Source organism: Apium graveolens, chromosome 1, assembly GCF_009905375.1.
Source record: "Apium graveolens cultivar Ventura chromosome 1, ASM990537v1, whole genome shotgun sequence".
Taxonomy (NCBI): Eukaryota; Viridiplantae; Streptophyta; class Magnoliopsida; order Apiales; family Apiaceae; genus Apium; species Apium graveolens.
Genome location: NC_133647.1, coordinates 196332241 through 196356647, shown reverse-complemented (window position 1 = coordinate 196356647; position 24407 = coordinate 196332241). Strand labels below are relative to the sequence as shown.

Below are 24407 nucleotides of genomic sequence, written 5' to 3'. Positions count from 1 at the left end.
ATTGGGGATTTAGCCCCAAATGTCACTTTTTTGAGTTAAATGACCATCAATGTCACTTGCCGAAAAATCGGCCCTAATTGTCACCCCAAAACGGAATTTCGTGTTATGATTTTCTTATTCATTAAAAACGCAGTTGCATGTGCTGTTTAACTATTTTTTTTAAAATTCAAAACACAATTTGAACTTTTGCTTTTAATGTCAAAACGGAGCTTCAAATTTGGTTTTGAAGATTAACTCCATATGAATTTGAACGTAAATTGAACACATGTTTTTACAATAAAAAAACATTAAAAAACGTGAATTGAATTCATGTTCTTACAAAAAACATGAATTGAAGTCATGTTTTAGATGTTGGAACAAAATCGAGAAACACATTTGCGTTTTTCTTTAATAACAAAAACATGAATTGAAACTAAGTGATAGAGCGACAATTTTGGTCAATTTTTTAGAAATTGGCATCCAGGGTCATTTGATTAAAAAAAAATGATATTTGAGGCCTTTTTAATTGGAGTATCCAATTATTCTCCTCGAAAATCGCAAAAACTCATTGAGTCGGATTTTATCGTTGGATCAGATTTTATCCCGATCTTATACCTGATTTATTTAAAAATGATTCGGGTCAAACATGGCCAGAATTGAATCGGATTTGAGGCTTCAATTTTTTAACATCTCTTTTAGCACAATAAATTTCAAAATTTTTTGTTTTCAAAGTAAATTTTTTTGAAAAGACAAAATTAGCCTATGTTAACACAATAATAAAAACAATTATTAAAAAACGATAATGACATAAATCTCACAAGTTAAATTTTTGCTCCTCAAATAATACTACTACTATCCTAAATTTCACAACTTAAAAAACCTCACACAATTTGCTTCGGGGACAGCAAATTTCAATTTTCAAGACCACACTTAACAAACCAAGCATTAAACAGTTGTTACACTACTACTCCTGTCTGTCACAGTGTCACTCAGCAGCCACTCTCTCTCTCTCTCTCTCTCTCTCTCTCTCTCTCTCTCCTCTCTCTCTCTCTCTCTCTCTCCCTCCCTCCCTATAAAATCTCAAACTCATCATTAACTCAATAAATAAAATCCCACTTTCCCCCTCACCAAACCCAAACACACCAACAAAAACATGAAGCAGGCTCAGGTGTATAGACCACCAGAGACTCCAATGGAGCCAATGGAGTTCTTGTCTCGTTCTTGGAGTGCCTCTGCTTTTGAACTTTCTAAGACCATAGCACCTACTAAGACTATCGGTGGTGGTAATGGTAGTGGCACTATTTTCGAGGACTTGGCTGGTGAGTTGGAAGAAATGGCTACTGTTTCTGGCAACCCTTTCTCTTTTGCTTCTTCTCAAACTTCTCAGCTTATCTTGGAACGTATCATGTCTCAGTCTGTAAGTATTTTTTTACTCCATAATTTGTAATCTCTCTCTCTCTCCCACTGTATTTTATGTAATCTCTCTCTCTCTCTCTCTCTCTATCTCTCTCTCTCTGTGTGTTTTATGTAATCTCTCTCTCTCTGTGTGTTTTATGTAATCTCTCTCTCTCTCTCATGTGTGTTTTATGTATTATCTCTCCCCCTGTGTGTGTTTTATATAATCTCTCTCTCTCTCTCTCCCTCTCTCTCTCTCCCCCTCTCTCCCTCCCCCCTATGTGTGTTTTATGTAATATCTCTCCCTCTCTGTGTGTGTTTTATATAATCTCTCTCTACCTGTGTGTGGTGTGGCTGTGTGTTTTATGTAATACAGTATGTCTGTACACCTTTTGTTTTACGTTTCTTGTTTTGTACAAGTTTTAATAATTTAATCCCATATATATTTGTTCTATGCATACATAAAAAAAAACTCTAAACTTATCTTTTGGGTCATGGGGAAGATCAATACACTTCAATTTATTGAAACTAGCAAAGTGGCTAATTTTTATTTTGTTGGCTGTGTTTTTGCTTGTTTATTTATCATTTTCTTTCAAGAATCAAGTTCTTTGTTATTTAAATAAAAATGGGTTATGCTTGTAAATGATGATCAATTATCTTAATTTTTTAAAATTTTTTGATTGTGTGTTTTTGCAGCAGGAGGTGTCACCAAGAACATCTGGGAGGCTTTCGCACAGCAGTGGTCCTTTAAATGGTTCTCTCAGTGACAGCCCCCCTGTCTCTCCTTCTGAAATGGATGACCACAAGGTCCTCTCTCTCTCTCTCTCTCTCTCTCTCTCTCTCTCTCTCTCTCTCCCTCTCTCTCTCCCTACCTACCTATGCACACACACATGACACACCTGCATATGTCTGTACTTGTATGTTTAAGTTTGATACCACTGGCAGGGGGAACCAAGTAGAGATCATACATGTTTCAGCTTTCTCTTTAACCCATGACTTTTTCATATTTGATGCTTTCCTTTTTTACAAGCAAGGTATCATGTAGGCCAAAATGTTTGCTATTTGTATAATTTAATTTATTTAGCTTTACTCAGGACAAGATAGTTCACAAATTTGTTTTTATGTAAGAAATAAATGATTCAATAGTGATGCTAGCTTTTGGTAGGTGATACATTTTAATATAAGGTGCTCCACATATTAAATTTGACCACCCATTTGTGTCCAAAATTATTGTATCTTATAAGAATGTTTCATGTGAAATTATATGACATGAGGATTATGGGGAAGTCTTGTAAACAAGGTCATGTTTCAAATTCTACATGAAACACCATGTATTCTACCAAATAAAAGACAATAGTGATAGTTGATCGTTTGATGGTCCAGAGATGGTTATAAAATAACTGAAAGATGGGTTTTTTGAGGAGGTCAAAGTTTTGTATCTGAATTGAGGTATGTTCTAGAGTTCTAGTAAGTGGTGCAGGACACGGATTTGGTCCTAATTTCCGTATAGTTTGTAGATGGAATTGGGAATGGGAAGAAGTAAAGAATGTAATGTACAATTGGCTGGATAGTTATTTGTGAGAAACTTGGTGATGGTCTTGATTTAATGCAGTTTGGTCCATGTTGCATCAAATAGGCAAATTGATTGTAGGTCACAAGTTAAGTGTGGTGTGATCATATTGCTAGTCATTGCATATCTTGAAGCGGGCACTCATTAATTGCACTTTTAGCTTCTTCAGTGGTTTTTTATCTTTCACAAGCAGTGACCCTAATTTTATATGTGTGCAGTTTAGTCGTATGAATAATTCTTTAAACAGCCAGTTCAGAGGCGGAACTCTTGGAGGCCCTACTCCTGCTGGAGGTGGGAAGACCGTTGGAAGGTGGTTAAAGGACAGGCGAGAGAAAAAGAAAGAGGAAGCAAGGGCTCAAAATGCACAGCTTCATGCATCTATTTCGGTGGCTGGAGTTGCTGCTGCTATTGCAGCCATTGCCGCTGCAACCGCTGCCTCATCTGCAACAGGAAAAGACGAGCATATGGCTAAAACTGACATGGCTGTGGCTTCTGCTGCAACACTAGTTGCAGCCCAATGTGTTGAGGCGGCAGAGCAGCTGGGTGCGGAGCGTGATCATCTAGCATCAGTTGTTAGTTCAGCCGTCAATGTTCGGTCAGCTGGTGATATCATGACGCTAACAGCAGCTGCCGCAACTGGTATTACTTTAACATGTGTTATGGAAATTGTATAATTTAGCATTTGCCATAGTTATACAAGGATATTAACAATTTATAGATGGAATTATTCTGTTATAACCGTGTCCTTGGGAGTTAAACCTTCATGAAGTATGCTTGAATTATCATTTTCAATAGTTAGTTTTAATACAGTCATTGATAGTTTAATACCGATGTTAATGCAATTGGTGTCAGTAGTTATGGTGCATTAACACATGCCTAATGATATGCCTTTGTTCCGTGTTATGTGTAGCTCTGCGTGGTGTAGCCACCTTGAAGGCTAGAGCACTAAAGGATGTGTGGAATATAGCTGCAGTGATTCCAGTGGAGAAGGGAATGAACAATAGTGGCAATAGTGGGAGTAACAATAGTTCCAATGGTAGTTTTAGTGGTGAGCTTGTCCCTGAGGAGAATTTCCTTGGTATCTGCAGTCGAGAATTGCTTGCCAGAGGCTGTGAGCTCCTCAAGCGCACCCGTAAAGGTTCATTAATTTTTATTTTTTGTTTAATTGTTAGCAAGTTCTAAAATGCAAACCGGTTATCGTTCATTTTATTGACTTGCTTGTGGCTATCTAATTTTTGTTTAGCCAGTTTCAAATAAAACAATACTTTTGAGTTTTGTCATCCTTTTTATTTGCTAAACAACTTTTGTCATCTTTAAATGCAGGTGATCTTCACTGGAAGATTGTATCTGTTTATATCAACAGGACGGGCCAGGTTTGTTTCTATGATTATGAATCTACTGATTTGTAACTGTTTTAAAAGTCTGATCAAATTTAATAACTAGACTTTACTGATGATCATTTGAGTGTTGATTAGGTTAGCTAAAAAAAGTGTAAACTTCTTAAAGAAAATTTCAAGATTGAAAAGTTAAAGTATTTCATGATAGAGCCAAATGTGATAAACCAGCTTTATCTATATTGTTCATATCTGTCATTACCATTTGCATGGATCTAACAGATATTTCTGCTTTTATATTTGCAGGTAACTTTGAAGATGAAGAGTAGACATGCTGCAGGGACCATCACAAAAAAGAAAAAGAGTAAGTTGTTTTATGCTTTTATCTCTTTTCATCTTTCTCATGATTTTGAGGTAATGGTATCTTCCTGCCATTTAGGGATTTGTGAAAGCAATATGCATTAGAGGTATAAAAGATCAAAAGTTGTCATCTTTAATCATTGTCTTAAATCTCCGTAGATATCGTGTTGGAGGTGATTAAAGATATGCCATCTTGGCCGGGGCGCCATTTGCTCGAGGGTGGCGAACATCGTCGATACTTCGGCCTGAAGACGGTGTCGCGTGGACTGGTCGAATTCGAGTGCAAGAATCAGAGGGAGTGTGATATATGGACTCAAGGTGTTTCAAGGCTGCTGGCAGTTGCTGCTGAAAAGAACAATAGGCATAAGATATGAACATTGTTGTATAACAGGGGTAAGAATGTGCAAATGGGACAACTGGGAATAGTAATTATATAAATAGCCAGATGCTTAACTTTTTATGGCCTTGTTTTTGCTTGTTGGACTAACCATCTGCTTTTGGCATTTGTTGGGATTTCTCATTTTGTATAAATGGTGAAATTAATGTATTAAATTATCCAAATTGCCCCCTCTGTTTTTTTGAAGTAATTGTCCAATATTAGCCCAAAATAAGGAACAAGTGTCCCAAATAACATCGAAATATGCCTATTAATCGATATTTAGCACCATAATACTATTCTAGCCATATATTTGATAAAATTTTGGGATATCTAGCATCCGTTGGAACGAGTGGTTATTGGAAACGTCTATCTTTGGAATGTTTTTCTGGTAATGATTATTCGAAATGTTTATTTTTCTCTACATACATGTAACGATTTTACTACATGTAGGAATTTTTCTCTAAAATTATAATACTAAAAATCAGCGATTTTCTGTTACCAGATCGACAACTGTCTGACAGATTTTTTGAGTAAATCGCCGATTTTTAGAAACACAAGTACTCTGCATAACTCTTTTTTTCTTCTGGTAAATTTATTATTGGGATTTTGTTTGATCTAAAGGTGCAGTGAGTCCCCATGAGAGTGAGAAATAAAGGATGGGAGTGAAGTGTAAAGGAAAAAGACAAATTTAGACCAGAAAGCCAGTCAAAAAGCGGATCAAAGAATCAAAATATTGTACAAAGGAAGTGTCAAATACTTGGTTTAGCTCGTTAAAGAGAGGAAAACTATCTTCTTGGTCACAGGTTCGAATCCCGCGGGAGGAGAATTTATGATTATGCCTCCTCAGTCAGAGCCTCTCGCTTAAATGCGGTTTACCTTGGTTCACGTGGTTTGCAGGCTATTGCGTGAGCCCGTAGGGTTTACCCAGTGCGCACCCGAAGGGTAGCGGCTGCGGGTTACTTACGATAAAAAAAAATAAAATACTCCGTCCGTCCAACTGGTATGTTTACGTTAATATTCGGTACGTATTTCGAGACTTCTATAAAATATAGTTTCATAATATTTTTTCTAATTTTTTTTTTGAATAAAAATTTTATATTTAAACTTTTATTCAAAAATAAATAAATTATTATAAAACTATATTTTATAGAAGTCTCGAAATATGTACCGAATAGTAATGTAAACATACACGGAGGGAGTAACGGAGAATGAAAAAACATTCCTTTACTTCAATTCCACTAGCTTTTATGTATTCTTGTAGAATTATGGGAAGCACGTGTCAAGGTTTTGGTCTTTGAAACTTGGTTAAAATGTGATTCACATTTGTGTCAAGGTTGTTCGGTATAATTAATTTTCGATTTACTGATTAATCTCTCACTCGATTAGTTATGATTATCGATTTTAACACTCATGTTACTATGTTAGTAACTAAATATACTTGATTTTTTAATTCCTTCACGAAACATATACTAACGAAACACTTTTATACGTCTCTATAAATTTTATCTTAAACTTAATTTTACTCCCTCGTTCTTAAAAATATATTGTTTAATCTCAACTCACATCTTATTAATTTAAAATTTTCCAAATCTAAAAATTGAGTCCGATAATAAATCCAGGGACGTGTTATTTTTCCGGACTCTTTTTCAACTCTTGGAACAAAAAAATATGAAAATATCAAATTATTTCGGCATTGATTTTTTAAAAGTACAATACATCGTCAAAAAGAAAAGTACGTAGGGACAGTTTTGTCTTTACACAATTTCTTTGCTACGAGAAAAAAATCTCCAAGTTTTCATTTCCCTAAATCAATATATTTTCTTGTAGTAGTATTTTCTTTTCTGTCCAAAGGCTGAATTCGTTTACTGTTCTGTAGTTCATATGGGGGCAATAGCAAATAAGTAAAATAAATCATACTTTATAATGATAACCGAAACGAGGTATAATTTAGTAAGTATTATTTTTTTGGTTTGTTTGGTTATCCTCGTTTACGACAGTCAGATTTTTTGATCAGGACCGTTAGATTCAAATATATACTATACTATAATAACCGGAATGAGTTATAATTTGGTTAAACGGTTATCCCCTAATTTTGGTTATAAAAAACAAATAAATAGTGTTATATATCCGCTAAATTACTAAATTCTTAAACTACTAGACATAGTCTACTTATTCTACTAAACTACGACCACAGATTATCGTATTATTTTTATTATAAATTATAATTATTATATATTTATAAAAATATTTTAAAATTATAATATGACATGATAAATAAAATTTTTAAATATTAACGGGAACCCGTGCATCGCACGAAATTTAAGCTAGTACTAAAGTAATATACAGTATTTAAAATCCCAGGTTCGAACCACGCCAACAACAAATATTTATATTATTATTTATACACTACTAAAACACTAAGGTTCGAACCCCACCAACAACAAATATTTATATTATTTATACACTACCAAATATTCAGATTCGAATCACAACAACAACATATATTTATATTATTATTTATAACTATACTAATAAGATAAAGATCCAATTTTTTTTAGTATAATTTTAAATAATATAAAAATATTAATAAAGAACCGTTAGTCACACGGGTTGTAAAGCCGGTATTTTAAACCAGTAAAATCCAATTGGTATTTTTTAATTACAAATTTTTCTTTAAATGTGAATATACAAGGGATTTTTTTTAATTACAATTTTTTTTAATATAAATATACGAGGGATATTTTTATAATTACATAATTTATTTAAAAAATTACGACTCTCCATTAAAAATATAAGTCCCGAAATTTTTCTCATAAACCCAAATATAAAGCCCGTAAAATAAACCCTGAGGCTCTTTTTTCGCTAAATAACCAATCTTCAGACATTGGTTCAGAGCTGTCTTTTGCGTTGTGCTCTAACTCACTAATACCTCGTCAACTCACTTTGTCCGGTACTTCTTTCTTATTACATATTTTGTTTTGCCTTCTAAGTGTTTGATAAATGTCCTCTGAGAATTATATTCCCTAACTAACTTATTCTTTAGTTTTTAATTACAAGTAAGCAGTGCTTATGAATTTATTAGCTGTATTGAGTTATTTAGCTGTTGTTTTGTACTGTTTTGTAATGTGTGTATGATTTCGTTAGTATCGTGTTTGTGTTTCGATGGAATATAAGTGTGTGCTTGTATCAGACAGAATTGTTTTATTGTTTTACATATGTTGATTGAAATTGGTAGTAATGTTGCGTGCTCTATCGGAAATTGGAGGGTTTTAGTTATGTATAATTGTATTTTGTTAGGGTACAAGGGTGAATCACCGTTGCACGCAAACCATGGCCTAGATTTTATGCTATCGAAGAATATTTACTTATGCTACTGTCAACACTATATTTTGTTATTTTTTGGTATTTCTATACCAATTTTTCTTGTAAGAATGTTGCTAAGGTAATTTGTGAATTTTGCTGAAAAATTCATGTAAAACCCAGGGTCTTTTAAATGTACATAAGGTTTAGGATTTTAGGTCCTGATCACCTGCCCCAGAGCGTACTTTTGAGTTTTTAGTTTGATTTGGTTTGGGATCATCATATAAACAAGGCTGATTATGATAAAAAATGCATCAACATAGAAGGGACGGTAGATACTTGACTTATATTCTGATTGTTTAATAGCCAAGCAGAAACATATCTTATTGTTGGACACGTCCTTTGCAATTTAATACTTTCTTGGTAATTTGCTTGTTGGAAATTTTGGGAAGTTTCTTATTTGTCTGTTAGCTTTTTGCACATTGCTTGTTGTCATGTATAGCTATATCCTATATGGATTGTGTATTTATTTTTGAAAAAAATTATTGTCTACCAAATTTACTGGGGGGGGGGGGGGTTCCTTGATACCTCATTTACAAACTCCTTGCTTCAGCCTTATCATTGATTCACGGTTCTTTGCTTTCAATGATGAAGACCTCTTTCTAAGAGGATATGATGCCAGCCCAAATCATCTAGTACTTGAGATTGAGGCTGTGACTTTATTTACTTATTATTTTTTGCTTATTTCTGTAATTGAAGACATGAAACTCTAATTACGACTAAATGTAGTGACTCAACCTGTGTGAGGATTCAATGTCGGAAGGTGAGTGCTTTGTTGAAGTAGGTTAACGCTTGAATTGAGGGGTTGGTTACTCTGTTTGCCTATATTTTGAGCTTTATATATTTGAATGCGACTGGAGAAATCCGGGTCAGACGAGTCTGGATAATAAGTGCTGCACTGTGTTAAGTGATAAATTAGATGACAAATATGGTTTTCTTATACTATATGTAAATGCTGTGGTTTTTAATTTACCCCGGAAGGATTCAAAATTTACTAAGTACTATTCTGGTGCAGGTGGCTCTTGCTTCTGTATATAAAAAGTGCGATAACTAGCAACAAATAGGGCACAGATTTTGGATTCCTGATGAAGATGTATGTAATTCAACTGTTTTACTTTTATTTTTTAACTCTTGGCAATTATGTTTTTAAGCATGAATAGTTCTTTCTAGCTTTTTGGTGGTGATCAAGTATGCTTGGACATTTTCAGATTAAAAGCCAATGCTGGGCCACTTACAAATTTTGAGGTACTTGATTTCCTGCGATCTAGGGGGGCTGGAAAGGACACGACACGTGTTATAGCTCCAGTAGCGCCATCAGAATATAAGGTCGGCATATTCACTAAAACAATATCACATTATTGTCGAAAAAGCATTAACTACTGTTAAAATTACTGATTGAATTTTATCATCTTATTTAGGTTTTTGACTATTTGGACCAAAGTGTGGCTTGCTATCAAACCAAAGAGAGCATCACTGATTTTATTTCGAAAAGCGAAAAATACAAACTTGCAAAAGCTGAGATTCTCAACATCATTAACATTAGACCTTCTTCTGGTGTTGAAATTGACTCGGTAATATTACACTTTGAAACATATTAATTTGTTTTGCTCCTAGTATTGTCTGTACCTGATATATTTAATGTTAATGATTACAAATAATTATTCCCATCTATGTAATAGCGCCTTGTGTATGCATCATTGGCTTGTGTTAAATGCTGCAAGGTGTTATATATTAGGTAACCAAACTGGTGAATAGGTGTTAAACAACTCGCTTTTGTAAGCCAACAAGTACATTCTTAAATACTCCTCCTTTTTTGTGGGCAAATGTCAATTTTCTAAAGATAAATGAGTAGAGCGGCCAGGCAGGTGTCGAGCAACTAACCGGTGTAACAGCCGACCAGCTAAAACATAACAGCACCATCTAAAAATTAATGATACAGATTACAGCCCTTGTTTGCTTGTCAATGCTAGTCTTTACTTTGATGAATAAAAGGATCTTCCAGCAACAATTCCCAGATCTGAACTACATGGTGTATTTTATTCAAGTGATGCAAGTTAATAATTTTTAATCAAAAAAATTAATTGCAGTTTTTTAAAGGCCCACAATTATGCATAAGTGCATATTTAGATATCATGGAGGTCATTAAAAATTTCATTATGTTATGAATATGATATTTAACATTTCATTTGCAGATTGTGGAAGATTGTGAAAAGCGATTTGGAGAAAATATTGATGAATTAGTGGATATGGTGGCAGAAGTGTTTCCTTTACCAACTCCAGTTGAGACTGATGATGGAGTTACTGAGGAGGCCGAGAATGATGCCCGGCCAAGTTGAGAGTATATAGTTTCATGTTCAAAATAGTTGTCCTAATGAAAGAGAGTTAAAGAAAGCTAGTAAATTAGTACCATCAACATTTCAGTGGTCATTTGGATTATGGTGTGTTTGAGTGTATTCTTGGTGGCTTCTTTTGACATAATGGCATGTAAAAAACTAGTCTTTTACATATTATCAGAAATGCCTGGAGATTTTTGAAGTCATTTATTTGTCTAGGTATTTTGCTTGTTTTTTTATTTAGTGATATCCAATTTTTTTATAAATAGAATCTTTTTAATGTGTTTTATTGGTTAGTTTTATTATTCTTATTGTACGATTAATGTCACCATCGGCTGCACGGTGTGAAATTTCAGGCTCTCATTAGGGTCGGATGTCGTGAGTGGGATGTGGGTGTTCTTCATGATTTACTGGAGGACAGAGACTTTGATCTGGTTATGGGTATTCCATCGAGTGAGATGGCAGGGTGTGATAGATGGAGTTGGCATCGAGAATTTTCTGGAACTTATTCAATATGTCGAGCTTACAGTTTAATTTAAGAGTGGGATGCTGGTAATGGAATGGAGACCGATATATCTTGATTTTGTACGTAACCGTGGAGATTCAGATTACCCCCAAAGCTAAAGAACTTGTTATGGTGAGCCATTTCTAATTGTGTACATACCAGAGTACTTTCAAAATCAAAAGAAGTGGAGCTAGATATCAAGTGCCCTATATATAATTTTGGTGCTGAATCTACTAAGCACATTCTGGTTGATATCCCTGTTCATTGTTAAACATTAGCAGGTTTAACTTGAATAGTGATGGAACTAATGATTCTCGAGAATGGTTAGATCTAATTTTCAACAGTTATTCAGGGAGGGAAATTCAAGAGGTGGGAGTGATGTGTTGAGCATTGTGGGAAGTGTGGAATGAACGAGGCTTGCAAAATCAACAATCAGCTGCTGAGAACGTAGTTTCATCAGCGTGAAATGACCTTGATCAACGGAGTAGTGCTCAAAACCTTGATATTGAACCACCACAACATTAAAAGAGTCTGAGGCGTGGTTAGTCAGAGCACTGAATTCTGCCATTGTCGTCAACAATCAAGGTAAATACTGATGATGCTGCTATGTTTTTGTAATGGTGGTCGTTTTGTCACAAGTTGGGTGGCTCGATATGAAAAGGGAAGCCTTATTAAAGCACTGTGTCAAAATGTTTTCCGAGTAAGGCGGAGATGGCTGAGGCTGTTGGGGGCGAGAGAGGCGTCATTGAGCCTGCTAAATTTTTTTGGATGGGGGATGCTATGGTGGAATCGGATAGCCTCGTTATAGTTTTTTTTGCTTCTAACTACACATACATACACCATGAGTCGAAATTCCAGCAAAATGGAGAAGAGCTGAACCATTAAACCTAGGGCTGTCAATGGATCGGAAATCCGGTCCGATCCGATGGTTAATGGAGCGGATATGGATCAATTAAAAAAAAATCCGATCCGAAAAAAATCCGATCCGATAACGATCCGATCCGATAAGAACCGTATATGAATTTAGGTCGATCCGATCCGTTAATGATCTAATCCGGATAATTTATTATTTATTAAATATATATATATATATATATTATATTATATTATATATAAAAATATTATAAATTGATCATTGTCTGATAATTGACTATAAGTTACCATATGCAAGTGGTACAACAACAACTGTGCTTATCAATGGGTTTCATACTCCCAAGAGAGAGAGATAAGAAGGCGAAGGCGAAGTAAGAAATCTTATTTAAGTATATAATCCCTTTCTGAATAAGAAATTGATATCTATATAACGAGAAATAAAAAAGTTATCTACTTTCTCATCATCTTTTTGCAGGAAGCAGATTCATGGATTTATATAAGAAATTTTGTTTGTATTTTATTTTTTTAAATATAAACGGATCGGAGCTCTGATCCGTGATCCAATGATCCTAATGGATCCGGATATGGATCAGGTTATAAAAAATCCGACAAAAATCCGATCCGGATCCGAATCCGGTAAAATTAAATGGATTTGAATATGGATAAAGGCAGATCCGATCCATTGACCGTCCTAATTAAACCAACCCTTTATTAGCGACTCGTTGTAGTTAAAGCCATACCTAGCAATGCTGATAGCTATAGCCATACCTAGCACAGGGTTGATCTAAGTTCTCCTTTGGCATTTCTTATCATCACAACATGATGTGTCTTTAAGTTTCATTAAACCATATGCAACCGAGTGGCACATAACCTAGCTAGAGAGTCGCCTTACATTACATTCCTGATCGTATCTTTCCAGAAGATGGTATTTTTTTTTACTGGCGCCACTTTCGTTGGCCGAAACTTTGAGTCGATGAAATGAATTTTATTTTGCTTGCAAAAGAAAAAGAAAATGAATGAATTTCATAGTGCTCCAATCGTAACCATTTCTTTGCACTTTAATTTTTGTGACGTAACTTCAAATTCTTTATTTTTCAAATATTTTTAAAAAAATAGTAAAGTTTTTATAATATAAAAAGTAAACTCATTCACTATTTATCTCAACTATACTCACTTTATACATAAAATATTAATCGGTTCCATCATTTTACTCACTTTTTTAATTTTCCACCACTAATTTATCATTTTTCTTAACTTCCGTACTCAATTCAAATGTAAACAAATGGTTGGGACGGACTGAGAATAATTTAACACGATCCCGATTCCTAAGTCACTTGAAAAACATAGGAATTTAGATTGAGAATTTTGAGTTTCGAGTTCGATAAGTAAAATTTCGGGGCCTATTTCTTGAAATTGACGCCCCTGCCACAAAAATGGATCAGAATAGACTTAATTATTAATTAATTTTATTTTCAAATTTTCTATTGTGTGCCTCCTAGCAACACGAAAACTTATAATTTTAAGTCAATTTGATTGATAAAGTTTACGTGAATACAGGGTTCACCATTATTATATAAAAAAATCAATAAAAATGTACTAAAATTATAAGTTTTCACGCTTACAATTCGACTTATTTTTTTACTATTTGTTAGGATATATTTTATTAATCACCAATTTTTACGATTTGTTGATTAATCGTTTTAAGATAATCTACCAATTTGATTTTAAAATGCGATAAATTTATACGTATTTTTTAATTTTAAACTATAAAGCTTTCTAATTAAATATTACTATATATTTTATAAAATACCAGTCTATTTAATCATTTCATTTCGATTCATTGTAGAAGAGAAACTTGCCGGTTAATTTCGATTACCGATTTTTACGATATTGGAATTTTATTTAAATTATCAGCTGATTAATCCCATTTATCCATTTTTGCAGTCGGTATACCACTTAACTTATCAGCACCTTTCACTACTAAAATTGCCAACAATCCACAACACAACCCATGGCGATTGAGGTGAATTTATTTCTTCTTACTTCATTATTTCTCAACTAGTCTTTTTATTCAATTTATATGCACTTAATTCACATGGGCTCTTTTATAATTACAATATATGTATGTATACAGGCATGGTTTATGCAAGAAAATGATGAAGATAAAAGGCTTCCTCATCATTGCAACCCTCAAGAATTTGTTTCACCTGATCATTTAGCAGGTGGTTTTATTGATATTGTTTAAAGTTTCTATCTTTTTTGAAGATCAAGTGTTGGTGTTAATTTTTATGGTCTGATGATAAAGATTCATGCTTATCATGTTTAAAGTTTTAATCTTTTTTTTAAGATTAAGTGGTGTTTAAAGTTTCAATCTTTCTTTAAAGATTAAGTGTTGGTGTTAAATTTTATGATCTGATGATAAAGATTTATGCTGCTCTTGTATAAAGTTTCAATCTTTTTATTAAAGATTAAGTGTTGAAGTTAATTTTATGTCTGATGATAAAGATTTATGCTATCTTGTTTAAAGTTTCAATCTTTTTTAAAGATTACGTGTTGGTGTTAATTTTGAGGCCTGATGATAAAGATTCATGCTGCTCTTGTTTAAAGTTTCAATCTTTTTCAAAGATTAAGTGTTGGTGTTAATTTTATGATCTAATAAAAAAGATTTATGATGGTCTTGTTTAAAGTTTCAATCTTTTTCAAAAATTAAGTGTTAGTGTTAATTTTTATGATCTGATAATAAAGATTTATGCTGGTCTTGTTTAAAGTTATAGTCTTTTCTTGAAGATTAAGTGTTGGTGTTAATTTTTATGGTTCGGTGATAAAGATTTATACTGATTTTGTATAAAGTTTCTATCTTTTTTTAAAGATTAAGTGTTGGTGTTTATTTTTATGATCTATTGATAAAGATTTATGCAGAGATTGGAGTTCTTTATTGGAATTTAAACCCCAAAGTTTTCGAGAATGATGGAGAATTGCAGAAGATCAGACAAGATAGGGGATACAATTACATGGTAGCTACTTACATCTGTGTGTGTGTGTGTGTGTAGAATTGTGATTAAACTTTTTGCAAATATATCTAAAAAGAAATCTCGGCTGGTTAATACCATCGATAAGGTAAATTTGTTTGGTCTGATTATAAGATGTGATGTACATTTTTTACGTTGATTAGTTGATAACTGTAACTATTTTCGTTGGAATTAAGGTTAGCTACTAGACAGTTATTAAGATAAATTTTGTTTTGAAAGATAAAAGTTGTGTAAATCTATAATGATTCCTGCAGGTACAGCTTTCACTGTATATCTACAACAGAACTAACCGGTTTATAACACGTGTCAAGGACTAAACCGAGCTGTTAAAAATAGTCATTTCAAATGTAGATGGCATTCTTAGATAAATTGAGGATTGGACTTTGGAGGATTGTATACACTATCGTGTTTCTTCAATCCAATCCCTATATTAGGTTTCCCACTTTAACAAAAATTTGTAGTAATTAATAAAATTTCTAGTCTCGAGCTTATTAATTTTTAGAGGTCTTTTAGTAACTACTTGCCAATAAAGAGGGTCTAAAATTTGGGGCTATAAAATTGGCATGGATGGTGCTGGGAATATTATATATTCTTTTAATGAAAAAATTGACCTATTGATTTGTGTACAGGATATATTGGATTTATGCCCTGAGAAAGTGGAGAATTATGAGCAGAAACTGAGGAATTTCTACACTGAGCATATTCACGCTGATGAAGAGATACGTTATTGTTTGGAAGGGAATGGGTATTTTGATGTTCGGGAAAAGGATGATCGTTGGATTCGAATTTGGATAAAGCCAGGTGATCTCATCATCCTGCCGGCTGGGATTTACCACCGCTTCACTCTTGACACAACTAATTATATTAAGGTAACTAATGACTCTCGGTTGAACTATTTGTTTACTGTTTGAAGAGTTGCAAGTACATTTGAGGTCTTGAGTTTTTTGGATAATCATGTTGACACTCATAGACATTGGCTCTAGGGGTCTCTAGAGCAGAGTGGTCTCCTTGTATGTCGATTTATTTATTATGTTCGTCGTAGAAATTGTGTTCCTTGGCATCTTATGATTGTTGCACTATGGCAAACATGATTTCAACTTGTATTGTCTTCAATATATGGGTATATTTATTGCATGAGTTTGTGTCGTCTTAATTCAATAGTTCAGTGTACTCCTTTGTAGTTGAGAATATTTGTACACTCCCCACTCCCCAGTCTGTGCTGTATAGGTTTCTCCCGACCCTTCCTTCTAAAATTGGATTATGCTTGTATCCAGAAGTCCTAGAAAACTGGACGTGAAACCATGAAGAGGAAAAAATAATAGATTAAATAATGAAAAGAAATTTGATTACTGATTACTAAGAAGTTCATTCCAAGTATTGGGCTAGACTGTCTTGCAAAATATTTGTGGTAGGCATAGCTTTCAGCTTTGTGTTTATATCAGACACAGTAGAATATAAGGCTCACCTCAATTTATATTAATTCAGCTTAATAATTTCCATCTTATCAACACTAAAAACTGCATCTTGCTCTTTTTATTTGTGTGTTTAATCATTTGAATCACTTGGGTGTTCTCATCGCTTATAAGTTATATCTACACTTTTCTTGGACGTGTCTTCAATATATACCTCTCTGTGAATTCCTGTGGTCGTGTCCTTTATCCATGGCCCGAAAAACCAATCTTTAAATGTAATAGATTTTAAATAACCAGATATAAGGTGCAAGTGGAATACATGCAAAAGGCAGAATCCTCATTTTAATTGACCTTCATATATATAAAGTTTTTTGTGTGGAGATTGGATATGTTGGTCTAAGAAAGAGAAAACATCAGAATTCGATGATTTGTTATTTTCAGTGATTTCTTATATAAACATCAGAAAGAGAAAACAATATTATCCGGCAGACGAAATTATAAGCTAACCGGAGAAGAAAGAGTATGATTTGTTATTTTCAGTGATCTCTTATATTAATGTCCACACGTAAAGTGTTTCATCAGTGTCCTCCAACACTAGTTTCTAAGTTTGGTACACGTGCATATTTTGAGCGTGATAATGATCAAAGCTTCCTGAATTCATTATTAAATTTTCTATCAGTAGTGGTGAGGTTTGATCCTCCATGTTAAATCGATTGGGTTGTTTGTTCTAGTCCTTTCTCAAGTCATACTTACAGTTGTTTGTTCGGTAAATAACACAAATTGCCAGTTGTTTCTTAGGTGATCTGACCAATGTGTACAAACAATAATAATTAGGTAAAATGTGAAGAAGCACAAGTCATTGATTTTTATTTTATTATATTATCAACGAGTACTGCTGGCGGGTTTATATTAATAAATTTCTTGCTGAACTGTTTGATTATTTTTTTTTGAAATTTGGTTGTGCAGTTGATGAGGTTGTTCCTGGGAGAGCCTGTTTGGACTGCACATAATCGGCCACAAGATAATCATCCTTCTAGGCGAGAGTACATTAAGAATTTCGTCAATAAAATTATAGTTGGTTCCCCTCTTGAAGCTCGCTGAAGCAGAACATGAATTCTAATATATACTGTGTATCATTACTCTACAAATATGAGCGCCAACTATATGTAATTAGCTTACACATTAAATCTGTGACTGTGGGACTAGTGCTAACATTTTTCCGGAGTTCTCCAAGTAATTTCTGTATAAACAAGCAGCAGCTCATCACAAGCTTTCGAATCATCAAAAGCTATGAATCAAAGTCCTCCAAACGACCGTGTTGAGTCGATGAATCTTCTCTTTACTATGAGACAACACATCCAAACTGCTCAACAAGAGGCTCAGAACACGGTAGAACAAATCGACACTCAACGACGAAATCTTGCTGCTCAAGGTAGGGCTGATGTAAATAATCTCCCTCATTTTGAGCTACTAAACAATCGTTCATGTAAAATACTTAACTTGTGGAACCTATTAGTAACAAGAGAAGTAAGTCAAGTGATCAAGAATACGAAAGTGTCGAGTTTCGAGGGCTGTTTTATGCTGAAAATGGTGATACTAAAGTCCCTGTGATAAAAACAGCTTCTATGGAAATGCAGGAACTAAAACAAACTTTCGAGGAGAGTCAGCACAGAAAATAAGTTATGTTGGTTGATCAGATTGTTTGTCTGAATCATTCAGATAGTAAAATCAGCCTGCCTGAATGATCTTGAAATTTGGTAGAAAATTTCATCCAAGTTTCTGTTGGAATACAAAGATTTATGATGATTTCCAGAATTCAACGCAACAGAATAATAGAGTTCAGATATTGCAGAATGCAGTTGATTCAGATTTTTCAGGAGACTATTTCTCAGGATTAGGTTTGTTAGGGTTTTATATATATCTTGTTTATCTGGATAAACCTTATCTCAAACAAACCTACCACCTTATCTTATAAATCAAGTTTAAATCTCTCAAGTCTTATCTTTACTTGATTTATCTTTTTCAAACGTACTAACAGATTAGTTTCAAAGTTTTATTCAAATATTTTCAAACAAACTTATCTTCCAACCTTATCTTGTGTTTGAAAATAAATCTGTTTGAACTTTGCTTATAAATACAACTCTTCATTTCAGATTTGTAGCTAACACTTTCACGAGAATCTTTCATCATCTGAAATCATTTTCTTGTTTCATACCCGAGATATTCATATCCAGAAAAACAAGAAACCTAGTTTGAGTTGTAATCAATTTGTTTATTCTTGTACTTTTGTATTCATATCAACTTTGTGCCGGGTTGTGGCAAGCTTGATTTCAAAGTATAGCAAGGTAGCTAGAAGGCTAAGGAATAGCAGTGGGCTAGGTAGCAAGGTAGCTTGGTAAAGGGTTTCTTTCAGGTGCTATATTTGTAATCAAGGAAAAGACTGTAAGTTCTTTTATTAAAGTTGATATAATACATTCTCTATGCTAGTTGGCATGGGGACTTGGATGTAGGCCATAGACTAGGTGTAGGGGCCGAACCAAGTGAAAACTTCTGGTGTTTTTACTTTTCAGTTTTCAGCATTCTGCATTTTATTTCTGTTATTTATTTTCTGCAGTGTAATTGAGACTGTCCCATACCCTGTCACATTTATAAAGGGACTGTCCTATTTGCATAAGAGACTGTCCCATTTGTCTTGATAGTTAGAATATTATTTTATCTATCGAGCCATCGTATTTCATTTGGTATCAGAGCAGGTGCATTTAATTCTCTTTTTAGTGTTTATTTTGCTAGCGATCCATGGCTCAACCAGATAGGTATTCAAACAATTATCCACCACTGCTTCATGGTGCTGAAAACTACAATGACTGGAAGTTTCGGATGAAAATCTTTCTCCAGCGTGATGCATTTGAATGGGATGCTGTAGAAAATGGTTTCACAATTCCTATGAAAGAAGGGAAGCCAAAATCTCTCAAGGATCTCTCTCCCGAAGAAGTGAACGCAATGAATTCCATTGTTAAAGCTATGAACTCACTTCTCAATGACATGGTAGCTACAGAATTAAGAAAAGTTTCAGCATGTACTACTGCCAAACAGATTTGGGATACGATCAAAGTCAGCCATGAAGGCACGTCTAAGGTACGTGAAGTAAAATTAAGTATGCTAATGAGTGACTATGAATGTTTCAGGTTGGAAAGAGATGAAAGCGTGCGAGATGCTCAAGGGAGGTTTCTGACATTGATGAACTCCATCTCACTTCTGGAAAGGATCATTCCTCAATCTGAGATTAATAGGAAAATCCTCAGAGCAATGCCAAAGAAGTTTGCTCCAAAGGTTACCATTCTGCAGGATTCAACACTGCTTTCGACTATGGATACTCTAACACTGTTCAGTGAATTGGAAGAATTCGAAAATCAGCTACGTAGATATGATGAAGAGGATGAAGCTCCTCGTAAGAAAACTCTTGCACTTAATACAGATGCAGATGAGTCTCTTGATGATTCTGATGAAGAGATTGCTCTTCTAACAAAGAAGTTTCATAAATTTCTTGCCAAACGGAATGTTTCCAAACGATCTATGAAGTCACAGTTTCCGAAGAAGGACTTCAAATCTAATCCGAGCAAGGAGGTCAAAGTGAATCAAAGCAAGGATACTTGTTTTGAGTGTGGAAAGAAAGGACACTTCAAAAAGGACTGCTACAAGCTAAAGAACAAAAAGAAGGCATTAATTACCTGGAGTGATGATGAATCTAATGTGGAGATCGATTCAGACGATGAAGTTGCTCAACTTTGCTTTGCTGGACTAGAGGACAACTCCAGTGATAATGATGAGGTACATAATATTAAGTATAATTCAAATATATCTTCGTCTATTTTAAATTTGCAGGTCCAGGTTAAGAAGTTGAAAGAAAAGAATGCTTATTTAAAGCAAGCTTTAAGTGAAGTTCTTAGTGAAATGGATGACCCCATGAAGGAAGAAGCCCTAGTTGCTGAGAACAGATCATTGCTTGAAAGGGTTTCAAAACTTACTGAAGAAAATCAATATCTCAAAAATGAGATTGAGATGAAGGATGTATGCCTTGAAGCTTTGAAGAAAGAATCAATATCTGTTGATCAAATTAAATGAAAATTCTGCTGCTTTGGCTAATCTTAATCAGCATTTTGCTTCTGTCAAAACTCTCGGATCACTAACTTCTGAAGTTAGTATTCTAAATGCTTCTTTTGAGATGTTTAGAAAGTATGTTTGTTCGTCTTTGGATGATATCAATGCCAAACTCTCTGTATTGCATATCAGTCATGCAAGACAAGAGCAAGATGTATTGGCACAAGAAACGAGACTGGATTGGAGATTGTACTCCAGAAGAAATCACTGCTCCTCTGCCACTCCCTACCATTCCTCCACCTTCAGTTTTTGGTATGACCAGAGAAGAATATAAGGCAAAGATTTTTGACTGGCTTCGTGAAAGGGATGGAAAGGCACCAGCTCAGGAAGCTTTTGACAAGTTATTTTCAGAGTATGGCTCGGCTCCAGTGTTTCCTTCATCCCAGAACAAGGCTTTTGGTTCAGGCAAGGGCAACGCTCCAGTTCATGTTGATGACGATTCTGATTACAGAGACCCCTTTTATGATGAAGGGGGAGAAATTGTTATGATGTTATGTGTTTTAAGACGATGTTTCTTCTTTTGGGTGTTTAAGACTATGTTTTTGGCTGGTGTGTTGGTGTTTGAACTTAATTTTTTGATGGATCATTTATGTGTGTGTTTATCCGATATATTTCCTGGATTGAATTGATAATGTGATTTTCTTTAACAACTGGACATCCTGGTTTAGGGATGGGTTGTTATATTTTAAGTATTTATTGATTGAGAATGTCTCTTTTATGCATATTGATCTCGTGTCTCATTCAGTTTTTAGTTGTCTCATTCTCATATTGATTGCATGTATTATAAACTGCAATATATTCTGTTGTATCTAACTTTGTTTTACAGGCCTTTAGTGTTTTTGATAGGGGGAGCATTTATGTTCTCTTTGTCATCATCATAAAAGGGGGAGAATGTTGGAATACAAAGATTTATGATGATTTCCAGAATTCAACGCAACAGAATAATAGAGTTCAGATATTGCAGAATGCAGTTGATTCAGATTTTCCAGGAGACTATTTCTCAGGATTAGGTTTGTTAGGGTTTTATGTATATCTTGTTTATCTGGATAAACCTTATCTCAAACAAACCTACCACCTTATCTTATAAATCAAGTTTAAATCTCTCAAGCCTTATCTTTACTTGATTTATCTTTTTCAAACGTACTAACAGATTAGTTTCAAAGTTTTATTCAAATATTTTCAAACAAACTTATCTTCCAACCTTATCTTGTGTTTAAAAATAAATCTGTTAGAACTTTACTTATAAATACAACTCTTCATTTCAGATTTGTAGCTAACACTTTCACGAGAATCTTTCATCATTTTCTTGTTTCATACCCGAGATATTCATATCCAGAAAAACAAGAAACCTAGTTTGAGTTGTAATCAATTTGTTTATTCTTGTACTTTTGTATTCATATCAACTTTGTGCCGGGTTGTGGCAAACTTGATTTCAAAGTATAGCAAGGTAGCTAGAAGGCTAAGGAATAGCAGTGAGCTAGGTAGCAAGGTAGCTCGGGAAAGGGTTTCTTTCAGGTGCTATATTTGTAATCAAGGAAAAGACTGTAAGTTTTTTTATTAAAGTTGATATAATACATTAGCTATGCTAGTTGACATGGGGGCTTGGATGTAGGCCATAGACGAGGTGTAGGGGCCGAACCAAGTGAAAACTTCTGGTGTTTTTACTTTTCAGTTTTCAGCATTCTGCATTTTATTTCTGTTATTTATTTTCTGCAGTGTAATTGAGACTGTCCCATACCCTGTCTCATTTGTAAAGGGACTGTCCCATTTGCATAAGAGACTGTCCCATTTGTCTTGACAGTTAGAATATTATTTTATCTATCGAGCCATCGTATTTCAGTTTCTTCTTCAAATACACAAAATTAAACAAAAATGAAACTATGATAGTGTGTTATTCCTAGAAGACTAACAATGAGATTTACAGAAGGGGGGTTGAATGTAAATCTCAAAACTTTTTCAAGTTTTGAGCAGTTTATAAAATTGTGTGTTCAAGAAGAACAAGTGTGTGAATTGCTTTAAGCTAATACAGACAGATATATATTCAAGCACAAATGTAAAGAACACAACAGACCTTAAAAACTTTTCTGGTGGATTTGTTGTTCCACCAGAGATGGTATATTAGAAAATCTGTGTTCAACAATGTTGATCACAGCTGCATCCTAGTACTAACTAGATGAATTTTCTCTCAAGATATTTCTTAACAGCTCTGGAAAAATCTCTCTAATTACTAGCTTCTTCTTGGTTCATATATATTACCAAGTGTACAAGTGAAAAACAATATAAAATTACAATAGTAAAATAAGTTCTTCACTAGCTTCTTTTCCTGTTCACTCAAGTACTTTGTTGACTATTGCAACTTTGTACAAAAGAAGAACGGCTGCTTTTTCTGTTGATCCTGAAATTCGGCTACCACATCTCAGTTTTCTCTGTCAACCCACGTGCCTCTGCTTGTAGGTACAACTACCACTTATCAACGGCTGATTAGCAGAACATCCGTTGAAGCTTTCATCCGTTGATGACTTCATCCGTTGAAGGATGTTATCCGTTGAAGCTTTCATCCGTTGATGCTCTCATCCGTTGAAGGATGTTATCCGTTGAAGCTTTCATCCGTTGATGCTCTCATCCGTTGAAGGATGTTATCCGTTGAAGCTTTAGAGACATCCGTTGAAGCTTAGCTTCTCATCCGTTGAAGGTCTTTTAAGTCATCCGTTGATACCACTTCATTTATACAAAATTACAAGGCATGAAATATTTACAATTGGCCTTCCTATCTGCATATCATCTAGTAGTCAACATGACTCATAGTTTCTCTCAACTTCTAAGAATTACAATTTTAAATACAGAGACTGAAATATGCTACAATACTAGACTTATTTCTAAGTAAAGCTACACCATCAACGGATAGCCAAAGTGGTCTTATCCGTTGAGGCTACAGACACTAAATTTCTACTTAAGTGTTTTGTTAAACATATCATCAAACTAATGCACATATATTCCTAACAATCTCCCCCTATTTATGTCTATAAGAACTGTAGGCATAAATTCAGGGTTAACTTGATGATAACAAAACACTTAACAAATATTTGAATTGAAACTAAGTAGAAATATAAAAAGTGCTGCAAAAGTGTATGTACTAGGAGGTAATTGAAGATTTACAGTATTTCCAAGGGTGCTCCTCTAGCCTGAGCAAAACATCATTTTCTTCTTTGTTCCCTGGTTTTCTTTCCTAGCCCTTTGTCATTTCCCTCAATTTGGAGTTGGAGTTTTCTGAAGAATTCAGCTTCATCTTCATCACTGATATCCAACTTAGATTGCATTTCCTTGAGAGTTTCATTGCTGGCAATCTTGAGTTGGTCTTCAAGTCTGAAAAATCTTCTGACTCCTTTGTCATCTCTAAATTCCATCAACCAATGAGGTGATTTGTGAATTTTAGTTCCCCTTTCTTGTATGAGTAAGGTTCTGGGCAAAGCATTTGGTTCCCTCCAAGTCTTCCTTATGTTGGCAATCTTGTTGAGAATTTCAGTCTTGGCTGTTCTGGTAAAGCCAGAATCCTTTTTGATGGCTGAAAAGACTCTGATCAAGGTAGAGTAGCCTTCATTTAGAATCCTGTGGAGAGGCCATGTTCTTTCCCCAGCTCCTTTATATCTGAACACTAATCTTTCTGGTAACTGTCTGTAGGCAGCTATTCCCCTTACATCCTCCAGCTCATCCAGATAGAGT

The 24407-nt window shown here is 34.3% G+C and overlaps 3 protein-coding genes across 4 annotated transcripts; all 3 read left to right on the top strand.

The window, feature by feature from the left end:
• The first annotated feature begins 1028 nt into the window (after positions 1-1028).
• On the top strand, positions 1029-5199 carry LOC141676543 (VAN3-binding protein-like). Its single transcript, XM_074482217.1, has 7 exons — positions 1029-1396; positions 2071-2181; positions 3163-3583; positions 3855-4082; positions 4268-4317; positions 4585-4642; positions 4798-5199. Exons 1-7 carry the CDS (start codon positions 1133-1135, stop codon positions 5010-5012), a joined length of 1347 nt encoding a protein of 448 aa, XP_074338318.1. The 5' UTR covers positions 1029-1132; the 3' UTR covers positions 5013-5199.
• Positions 5200-7820: 2621 nt separating this feature from the next.
• Positions 7821-10999, top strand: LOC141676530 (uncharacterized). Of its 2 annotated transcripts, none has more exons than XM_074482200.1 (5): positions 7821-7967; positions 9393-9470; positions 9586-9703; positions 9796-9948; positions 10570-10999. In XM_074482200.1, exons 2-5 carry the CDS (start codon positions 9463-9465, stop codon positions 10711-10713), a joined length of 423 nt encoding a protein of 140 aa, XP_074338301.1. In that variant the 5' UTR covers positions 7821-7967; positions 9393-9462; the 3' UTR covers positions 10714-10999. The 2 variants fall into 2 exon arrangements, with proteins under 2 accessions (XP_074338301.1, XP_074338308.1); XM_074482207.1 differs by lacking the exon at positions 7821-7967 and adding an exon at positions 7968-8073 and having other exon boundaries at positions 10570-10929.
• Positions 11000-13978: 2979 nt separating this feature from the next.
• Positions 13979-17677, top strand: LOC141676524 (acireductone dioxygenase 1-like). The gene is made up of 5 exons (XM_074482189.1): positions 13979-14111; positions 14223-14310; positions 15008-15102; positions 15747-15986; positions 17496-17677. Exons 1-5 carry the CDS (start codon positions 14100-14102, stop codon positions 17628-17630), a joined length of 570 nt encoding a protein of 189 aa, XP_074338290.1. The 5' UTR covers positions 13979-14099; the 3' UTR covers positions 17631-17677.
• The last annotated feature ends 6730 nt before the right edge of the window (positions 17678-24407 follow it).